This window comes from Naegleria lovaniensis (assembly GCF_003324165.1).
Source record: "Naegleria lovaniensis strain ATCC 30569 chromosome Unknown tig004, whole genome shotgun sequence".
NCBI classification, from domain to species: domain Eukaryota; phylum Heterolobosea; class Eutetramitea; order Acrasida; family Naegleriidae; genus Naegleria; species Naegleria lovaniensis.
Window position 1 is genome coordinate 141,207 of NW_025407826.1, and position 10,439 is coordinate 151,645.

At 36.4% G+C, this 10,439-nt stretch overlaps 5 protein-coding genes across 5 annotated transcripts; 3 read left to right on the forward strand and 2 right to left on the reverse strand.

The window, feature by feature from the left end:
• Window positions 1–510: 510 nt before the first annotated feature.
• On the forward strand, window positions 511–2,517 carry C9374_011270 (uncharacterized protein; the record flags this gene model as incomplete). Its single annotated transcript, XM_044686907.1, has 2 exons — window positions 511–2,137; window positions 2,216–2,517. The coding sequence occupies 2 exons, from the start codon at window positions 511–513 to the stop codon at window positions 2,515–2,517; spliced, it is 1,929 nt and encodes a 642-aa protein (XP_044554439.1).
• A 60-nt stretch (window positions 2,518–2,577) lies between these two features.
• On the reverse strand, window positions 2,578–4,020 carry C9374_011271 (uncharacterized protein; the record flags this gene model as incomplete). Its single annotated transcript, XM_044686908.1, has 1 exon — window positions 2,578–4,020. The coding sequence occupies one exon, from the start codon at window positions 4,018–4,020 to the stop codon at window positions 2,578–2,580; it is 1,443 nt and encodes a 480-aa protein (XP_044554440.1).
• Window positions 4,021–4,124: 104 nt separating this feature from the next.
• Window positions 4,125–5,261, reverse strand: C9374_011272 (uncharacterized protein; the record flags this gene model as incomplete). Its single annotated transcript, XM_044686909.1, has 1 exon — window positions 4,125–5,261. The coding sequence occupies one exon, from the start codon at window positions 5,259–5,261 to the stop codon at window positions 4,125–4,127; it is 1,137 nt and encodes a 378-aa protein (XP_044554441.1).
• A 397-nt stretch (window positions 5,262–5,658) lies between these two features.
• On the forward strand, window positions 5,659–8,382 carry C9374_011273 (uncharacterized protein; the record flags this gene model as incomplete). Its single annotated transcript, XM_044686910.1, has 1 exon — window positions 5,659–8,382. One exon carries the CDS (start codon window positions 5,659–5,661, stop codon window positions 8,380–8,382), a length of 2,724 nt encoding a protein of 907 aa, XP_044554442.1.
• A 149-nt stretch (window positions 8,383–8,531) lies between these two features.
• On the forward strand, window positions 8,532–10,358 carry C9374_011274 (uncharacterized protein; the record flags this gene model as incomplete). Its single annotated transcript, XM_044686911.1, has 1 exon — window positions 8,532–10,358. One exon carries the CDS (start codon window positions 8,532–8,534, stop codon window positions 10,356–10,358), a length of 1,827 nt encoding a protein of 608 aa, XP_044554443.1.
• Between the last annotated feature and the right edge of the window lie 81 nt (window positions 10,359–10,439).

The window sequence follows — 10,439 nt, forward strand, 5'->3', positions numbered from 1 at the left end:
TCGATACAAAAACAACGAGAAATACTAAAGGGATACGAAAGAAAGAACGGTCGAATTGAGAATTTATGTGCATGAATCGAAATTGGATTTTCATTCATTTCAAGAGGAACAGTTGACAAGCTACAGATGCAAATGTCATATCCATTTTTGAAATAAAAAAATAATTTGATAATGAACAAAGTCGGGAGAGAGACTTTTTAATTTCTGGAACTACAATTGTAGTTGAATCACATGAGTACTTTGGAGATATTGGCATAGCAATGGTCTTGCACATGATCTTGGGTCTGTTTGAAGAAAGATTTTTGACTTTTATGGAAATTACTGATATTTGGGTGATGTTTTTTTTTAAATTATTAAAATATTTTTTAAAAAATATTTAAATTAAGGAATGAAGGACTGACCGTTACATGTAATTACTGTGATCCATCGAAATATATTTCCCTTGTAATAAATATCTATTTGTTAAAAAACACAAATTATAACTTGTTGTGTAACCTTTCGAAAAAAAAAATGAAAAATTCAAGAAGTGCCACCACCGCTTCATCCATTCTCACATGTTCTCGATTTGGTCTGATCCTTCTCGTCCTTGTGGTCGTCATCTTTAACGTGTTCATGTTTCGATACATTTTCAACATGACTTTAAAAAAGAGAAAATCTTCCGATTCTTCCTTTTCACTTGTCATACAACAACAACAACAACAACCAAAGAGTGGTACTGGTGAACAAATTCCTTTTCCACCACCAGTGGTGATGTTACAACATAAGGAAAAAGAACAATTATTAAACATGGCTCAACAACAAGAAAACCCATTGGTTGTGAAGCGAGGTTTTGATGATGAATCATCGAGTCATGACGACGATCATTTAACAACAAATAGTCATCATGAGGATCCAATGACTTTTGATGGCACTCCAAATGTTGTCAAACGTGTGGTTATTGAAGAAGAATCTTCAACTCAATATTATTCATTTGTGTTAAATGAACAAGTTCCAAATTATGGAGTGGGATTTTCACAACCACAAGAATGTGACTCGAGTTTTGGTCTTTCTTTTTACAAGGGATGGAGAAATGGAGAACAAGTGTATTGTAAACCTAAAAAGGGAAATTCTAAATTTACAAATTCAGAAGTGAATTGTTATCGATATAGACAACCCAAACATAGTGGAATGGATATATTTTGTGAAATGAAAAATGTCATGTTTGATTTTTCAAAATTGAAAACCATGACAAGTGACTGTCAACAAGTTTGGAATATGGACGGATGTAAAAGATATTACGAATTCAATGAAGGAGCCATGTTGGGAATGTGTAAAAAAGAATCATTTTTTAACACTGATCACAAATGGCCCACTGGACATTTCCAACAAGTGAATCGACCAATTTTTAATGGTTTTTCTGAAGCCAAGTCCTCACTCAAAAAATTTGATGAGATTGTGGAAAATCCTGTCTTGATGGTTGCACGAGATGGAGCATTTAATACGTATCACAGTATGGAAGATTTTGTCAATGCATTTCTTGTTTTAGAAACTTTGAAACTTAATCCTAGTCGTGACCAATTGGATTTACTCATTATTGATCAAGAAGTTGATGGACCCTATGCTCCAATGTGGAGTAGAGCATTTTCTAATGATAAAACAAAATTAAGAATGGTCAAAGATTGGGTTTCTCAAGGAAAGAAGATTCTCTTTAAGAGAGCAATTGTGAACTTGCCTGGAGTGAGTAGTCCAATTGTGAAAGATATTGGCACGCGAAATCCATGTGGACCCATGGTGGATTTATTTGTCAATTTTGGAAGACATATTTTGAAATCTTTTGACTTTATTGTTCCGCCACGAACAGAAGAACAAGTCATGCAGTTACCTGCATTGTCAGATAATGTGAAACCGACCGATACTACTCTCACTGTGAATGTGACAATTATTGATCGAAAGTATCATCACGAAAGAAAAGATGTGAGTAGAGGAATTTATAACATGAAAGAGATTGTGAATTCCATTCAAGAATTGTCTGGAATGAAAATTTCTGGAATTACGTTCAAGGTCAATGTAGTGGCAGTGGATTTTGCTCAATTGACTTTTGAGAAACAATTAGAGATGAGTTATAATACTCAAATTTTGATAGGTGTCCATGGAGCAGGTAAGTTGTTGAATTTACAAAGGTTGAAAGCATGTTGAACATCATGAATTCAATTGTGTTTATGACTCGAACGTAAAGGACTCACACACTTACTGTTCCAAGCGGGAGGAGCTAATATTCTAGAAGGACCAAAGACAAAGGAGCAATCCCCTCTCGTATTTCGATTGCGACCTCAATGGGTATGCGGAGGAGGGAGTGTGATCGAGATTCCACCCCTGTTTGGTCAACACTATAATAATATGGCCAGATGGGCAGGAAGAAAATACATGGTCACACAATCATCGTCGCCCAATGTGAATGCACAACAAGTGACGGATTATGTGAAACAGGGTCTTCAAGATTGTGCTCAATTTTTCAAATCCTTCTACTCATCAAAATAAGGACGAGTCAAAACATTGTACGTTTTAAATTATAATTTATTCCAATTAGTAAGATTACTGTTAAAAGGAGCTAGACGCAACACTACTTCTTCTACTTTGTCTTTCCAAATCGAGCATGACTAAAATGGCCTCTCTAACACGGTCGTATTGCTCAGGTTTGCTATCAAAGTACATTTCTAAAACTCTTGGTTCTACCTTGTCAGATTTAAAAGTACATGTTAGAGTGATGGTCTTACTAATTATGCTTTCCTCCATATCCAAATAGAGTGTTGTGGAATTATCATCTTTTGAATGTGGCGAGAAGATGAACTCTTGTTTGGAAAGGAATTTCGAATTTCTTCTGTTCAATAAAAGCAAATCTGAAAAGACGTACATATCCATAATGCCACGCTTTCCGTTGGATCTCTTGTAGTTGATACCGTCTTCACCTTCAAAGTAAAACAGCAATCTTCGTGTTGGAATGAAAAAGTCCTTAAGTTTGAATGTTTCACTAAGCTCCAACGATTTGTGAATATTAGAATATTCAAGTTGACTCATATTCAGTCCACTTGCAATTTCCTTAATCAAGAGCAGAGCATTTTCAATGAGACCGTACGACTCGTCACCGCTTGGTGTGACATCTTTCAGTTGTTGTAATAACATTTCATATCGAGGAATGCGTTGCAATGGTAAAATCATGTGTCCATCAATGGTGAAATCTCGTGCAGTGGTGGATTCTTCACCTAATTTGACGGAAATTTCTTCTAAGAACTTTTTGAATTTGTTATTCTTTTTCTTTTCTTCTTCCAAAGCGGTCACAGCAACTCCATAGTTACCAATAAATCTTGTATATAACTTGAAAGAATGTGCATAATGTAAAAGTAATTTTGCAACATTGTACGATTGTAACTTGTCACCAAAATATAGTTTTTTAAGTTCACTTAGAAAATTCTCATTGACACCAGCTATAATTGCAATATCGTTAAAAATCATATCAAACACTTCTTTTGAGAGCAACTTCTTTTCTCGAATGGGTTTTAAATAGGCTTCCTCAAGCTCTCTCAAACCCTTCACATACGACTCTTCAGTAGAGAGTATTTCCTCCAAAATATGATCTCTCTTCTTCTCAAGAGGTGTCTTTTTTTCAGCTAACTTGTCAAAACTCACTCTCTCATCATCTTGGGAGGCAATTACAGGAACCGTGTTCATGATTTCATCAAATATTAACTCACTGCTCTTGACTGATAAATCTTGCAATGAATCCGAGCGATCATGCTGTTGTTGAAAACGACGTCGAGGACTCGTGATGATATGTTGTTGTTGCTCAGTTTTACGAGGTGTGGAAGGTATCGACAGTTGATGAATATTTGAAGTGGTGTTATTTGTTGTATTTTCATCGTCACCAACATCAGTGCTGTCAACGCTTGTACTATCACTTGATGTGGACACTTGTGTGTTTAGGAAAATGAAGAAGAGGAGCGAGCAAACAAGTGCTGCGAAATAAAAGATGACTTCTGCCAACATTTTTTTTGATTGTGTCATCTAACAAAATCGGATGGCCTTTGCCAAGTTCGTAAAACTCTCTGGGACTCTGTAATGCATTGATTCAAAGTTTAAAATGTTGCAAGTTAGTGTTCGATGAGATTGACCATGCCATTCTCTGCTCTCTTGTAATGATCTGGTAGCAAGTCACGCATCATGTGGAAAGCATGAAAAGGAATCTTTTCTACTTGCGTCGTAAAAGACAAGTCACAATTTTTCAGTTTGTCAATAAACAATTCAATTTCATCGGCAAACCGTTCTCTCTCGCTGTATGAAATGAAGATTCCTTTAGGGAGCACCTCTTTCAAAGCTTGTATCTTTTCAAGCGACCAAAAACAAGGTGATAGAGCTTTGGCTCTTTCCCGTTGATTGAACCCACATGGTACTCCATTGTTCTTCCACATTCTTATCATAGTGTTTGTTAAAGATCTATCTTGGTGATCAATATCGTTAATTCCTTCTGTTTCTCTCATTGATAAGTTCATCCATGGGCACAACAATATGGCTCCTTTCAAAGCTGTACGATAGGTCACATTTGTTTCGTCTTTCGTATCAAGTTGTGAAATCTTTTCTGCCAAAAGGAGAGCCAAATTAGCGCCAGCAGACTCTCCTATCATGTAAATTTCCTCCACGTGCTTATCATTCACTAACCATTTAAAAGCGTCAAAAGCTTCCTCTACAGCATCTTCAATAGGGCGAAATGGATACATGGTATATTCAACGCCCAATAAATTATATCCATGCTTGGCACACATCAACTCATGAATATGACACGCAAGTGCAGATCCTAAAATATAACATCCTCCATGAAAATGTAAAAGACAAACTTTTTTGTTATCCCTCCGTGCTTTTGAAAAATCAAAATATAAACTCTTAAGTCTTGGTAATGTATCTTCTGGAACAGCTTCCTTTCTAAAATCAATTTTCTCAGTTGGACTATAATATGGTCCAGCGAGTAACACATGAGGAGATTCAGGAGTGGTATTTCTTAAATTGGTTATTTCAGCTACGATTGCCTCTCGACTCTTTGTTTTATCTACAAAATAATCATCAATATCGGGATGAGGCTCTGGTTTACCGTTCAACAACTCCATCCATCGTATGATCGCTAATTCACGTTTTGAAAGCCCTTGAAGAGCCTGTCGTCGTATGTAATCTCTGGAATGTTCAGTTAAGCCTTCTAAACTTGTATTTAATTTAAATATATTATAATACTCCAACATGTAAATGATTTGGAATAAGCCTTGAAGAATCAGAGCAAACAAGGATAATTTCTTGAATATTCTAAAATATAATACAACGGAAATACAAGTTATGAGAATGAAAGCAACTGAATAATCCACCCATTTCGGAAATATATTCATAAAGATCATGGCTGTTGATTTTTAGAATAAATTATTGGTTTGTTTTCCTTTGAATTTCAGGCAGCAACAATTCTTTCGTTTCTCGAGAAGACTCGGAATTGCTAAGTTTTTTTTTCGCTCACATTTCAGTGTTCCATTCTGAGTCGAAAGTTTCACTGAATCCTTCGTTTTCAAAGTGCAAGTGTTGTCATGAACGTGGGTGGAATGTAAAGATCAATTTCGAAATAACACGAACATGAATTAATAATTCAAAAAAATGTCTCGCTATTTGGAATCACTTTATGGCAGTGATGACGAGGATGACGACTACAGTGGCTCCGAAGAGGAAGCCATGACTTTAGAGGAACAGCGAAAATTATTTTATGGTAATGATGAAGATGACCAAGAAGAGGGACAAGATGATGATGTAGAAGAAGATACCATCGATCAATTGCAGCAACAATTCCGATCCACCAGTGCTCTCCGTTCAAAAACTAAAATTGAAGTACCAAAGCAAAAAAAGCAAGAACCAGAGAAGGTGATTGTTTATGTTGAACAAAAGGGAAAGGAAGAACGGAATTGGGATCAAACTTATGAATCCTTGTCTAAAAGAAAGATTCGTTTGAAGAGATTCCAAATGAGAGATTTGGAAGCCCACAAATTACACTACGACAAAATTGATTATCCAACCAGTTTTGAAAAAACTGCTGAAGAAGGTGAAAGTTCTGACAGCGAAAATGAAGATGACGAAGACCATGATGGTGAAACATCCTCAAAGAAATCAAAGAAAAAGAGCACAAAAGTTTTTCAGCAAAAACTTGTGAAGCAAAGCATTGATCTATCTCTTTCAAAGATGGCAGGATGTATTGCAGGAGGTAATTTGATAGTGTTATCCGGAGGCTCAAAAGATGGTAAATTATATTCTCAATTAGTTGCGTATGATACCAAGAATGAAAGATGGATTGATCTGAAAGAAAGAATGTTTGAACAACAAACTCTGTTGAAAGATTCGGGTCTTAATACTCAATTTTTGTTTCCTCCTCCAATGTCATGCCATGCACTAACAGTACTTGGTGAAGCATTGATTTGGTACGATTGTAGAAGAACGGCTTTAGCTTTGAGATTCTTTATGGACCTTACAAAACAAAAATGGAGACCAAGAAAAGTAGATGATACAGAGATGATGCCTAAATGGCTAAAAATTGACATTAACGACGACGGAATTATCAAAGAAACCCAAAACCACGGCTCATGTTTGAAAGAAAATGGGTTTTGGATTTTTGGTGGCCGAGACGTCAATTCTAATATGGTCATGAACCAGTTGATTCGTTGTGAATTTGAAAAGGAGAGGTATAATTACTATAACAGACAAAATTATTCTGATGACCGTGTGGGATATCATATGACAAGAACACTCATTACCACTAAAAACGGAGCACCACTACCCAGAGAAAATCATGCTCAATGTGTGGTAGACCACAACTTGTACATTTTTGGAGGCAATTATACCTCAAAGGATAGATTGTTGAACGACCTACATGTATACAATCCCACGACTAACAAATGGTCAGAAATTGATATGACATATATTCCTCCACCAATGAGGGAACATTCTTTTAGTGCGGTTGACAACAAGTACGTTTATCTTGTTGGAGGAATTCTTGAGAACAATGTAGTGAGCGATGTACTATATCGATTAGAGCCCAAAACCAAGAATTTCTTCGTCGTAAATCCAGGAGGACCTTCAACACACGTTTTACTCGGTAATGGCTCTGTAACGCCCAAAGATTTACAACAACCTCGTGCTTCACATTTGGCGGTAAGCGATGCTTCGCATGTTTATATTTTTGGTGGACTTTCTGATGTATCAAAGAGAACATTTTGCAACTATGGAGTGGTGCTTAAAGAGATTCTCGATGTGGGTGTTGAGAACAGCTCTTACCATTATTTGATGAACGAATTCACAAAACAACGTAACGGAGAATTGACGGGTTACGATGTAATTTTGAGAGTTGCTGATAGAACATCTGGAGAAAGCGAATATGTATACGGCCACAAGTGTTTGCTATCGTCTCGATCTACTTACTTTAAAGAACTTTTCAAAAATTCTACAGGTGAAATTGTGGATGAAAAAGAATTATTTGAAATTAAGGATTATCACTTGGATAGTTTATCCATTTATGTTCGATTTTTATACTGCGGGGATATTGTCATTCCTGAAGACTTGTCCAACCAATTGGAGACTCTTCAGGATTTGTTGACAATTTCCAAGCCTGATTGTGAAAGACAGGGAATTATTACAGATATCTGTAGCGAAAAACGACTGTTTTTAGACAGTTCCACCTCTGTGTTAAATCAATTGAAGTCTGATTTTGGAAATCTTTATACACAAATTGAACAGACGATGGACAACTTTATTCCTGAGCCTTGTCATGAGAACCATTACGCAGATGTCACTATCCAAATTTTAGATCCAAACACTGATGAAGTGATCCACCAGTTACGAGCTCACAAATTATTCCTATGCAAATCGAACTACATTCAAACAGTTTTCCAATCAAACATGGAAGAGTCAGCCACAGGTATTATCAAATTTTCAGAAATTTCTCTTAATGGGTTGCTTTGTGTCTTGCGATACCTCTACACCAACGACATTTTAATTCCTCTCGAAAACTCTGTAGAAGTTTTCATTGCCTCTCTGCTCTTCCAATTGAATGAGTTGGCAAACTATGCCAGAACCATTGTTTGTCAACACATTACTATGGAAAATGTCATTGATATTACCTTTTTGGTGGATGTCTATAACGACTTGGCTCTGAAAAACAATTGTATTCGATGTCTTGTACAACATTATGAAACTCTTTCCAAACATGATGTTTTTGAAACCTTACCTGTTGAAATCAAAGGTGAAGTGAAAACTCGTTACTTTGAACAAGTGAAAAAGCTCACCAAAATGAAAGCCAAAGAAAGAATGAAGAATGCCAACAAACACAAGCAGTAATCCAAGCTTTTTAATCGAATTAAATGTGATTGAGGTTTTTGTCAATAACACACTTTTTCAATTCCATTTGAGATCCAGTTGCCATTATTGTGATGACACAAGAAAAAGAAACGTTGGAACAACAACAACATTCAACAACGACCACAAAAATGAGCCAACACGAGGTGCTACTTCGGCCGAGGCGATCATCTTCATCATCATCACCCTCTGGGAAGTATGAGGCTCTTCATCGGAGAGTTGGCTCTTCTTTTACCTTGTTTTTTGTTATATTAATGATGGGAATGGTGTTGTTATCTATCCACGTGGTTGCAGCTCAGAGTAGCAGCAGCGGAGGTCCACACCTTTATCCAATTGATAATATATCACCACAAGATGAAAAATCAACGGAAGCATATGTAGTGATATTAACCGATGATTCATTATTGTCTGCTGCTCGGGTTGTGGCTAAGAGTGTGAGAGAAACAAAATCAACACATCCATTCGTTGCTATTGTAACGGATCGAGTGAGCGAAAGGAGCAAGAAGATTTTGAAGGAGGACAAGTTTATTTTGATCCATGATGTACCATCATCCAAAGGACCCATCTATCCATACATGTTACTCTGGTATTTGGGCAATTATGGCTTCTCGAATGTAATTTTCTTGAGTACAGACGTTTTGGTCAAGCGTAATATTGATTCTCTCTTCAAATGTAAAGGACGATTGTGTGCAACAAACTCCATGACTATTCCCGATGATTTGGATATTGTATATATGGGATTGAAGACGGATATCAATACTTTCAATGACATGGTCAACAGAGAACAAGAAATTGTGAAAAAAGCATACGACAATACTCCTCAAGCTTTTATGACAACTTATTTCGATTGGAGAACATCGGAATACATTGATGATAAAATGTTAGAGTCAGGCAATACAAAAGAGAATGCATTGCTAAGAATGCCAGTCCATTGGAATGGTTTTGAACCTCTCTATTATACATACAAGCCAAGTTGGGACTATATGGAGATGAAGGGAATGAGAATTATTAATTATTGTCTCATTCCAAAGCCTTGGGATTGGTTTGTGCATCCTATTCTGGATTTGGGTCAAGAATGGCTTGCAGTTTTCCATCGTTTGCCTGTTCAATCCATTACACCTGATCTTACTCCCTTCTTACTGTTACTTTTGCCAATTATTTTGGCAGCTATTTGCTTTAGTGTCATTGGTAGACAAAGCTTCCATAACAAGAATGTTGTGTATGACTTTATGTGTGGATTTTGTAATAATTTACTTTTGAGACGTATTTTTGTCAACATGAACACTCCATGGAAATTGAGAATAGTAGGATATATTTCATGCTTCCTGATGGCTGTGACCTTTGTGTTGACTACATTATTTTTCCATGCCATTCAGTCCAATGAATGGGATGTGTATTTGAGATGGGCTATTTATTATTCATGGGTTTTATCCGCTGTTTCTATTGTGCTCTTGTTTTATTACAAGCTGCTCATAGTAGAAACCACTATTGATATTGCAAACAAACCATTGACTTCAAATACCACAACTACTGACATTCCAATGAACACTGTGGGAGAAGAGGAAAGCGATGAAGATCAAGTTGTTGTAGACATTAATGATGGAGAGGAAGAAAAGAAAGATAAGAAACCTTTTATTTCTAAATTATCAGAGGAACAAAATCCTTTAGGGCAGGTTATAGCGTTCAAGCCAACCTTGTTTTGGTTTAGAACCCTCTTGTTGATGGTTGGTGCGCCAATCATGTTTGTTTTATTAATTTGGGTATTGAGTTTTGTTGGAGCAGATTTGGGAGGAAGGGCTGTTGTTGGCGTTACTTTCATCCTGATATACTCATTCTTCTTGGTAAGACTTGTATTTGATGTACCAATTGTAGCCATTTTCAAAACGTATGAACGAAAATACGGACCTTCTCTCTTCATCCAAAACGAGGAAGAATTCAAAGGCACTAAGTATAATTAATTTATTAAATCATGCCAATCTCTTTTGTCAAATGGATTACTCAATTTGAAATTGTCGTTAAGCATTTGTTGGGGTCAAGAT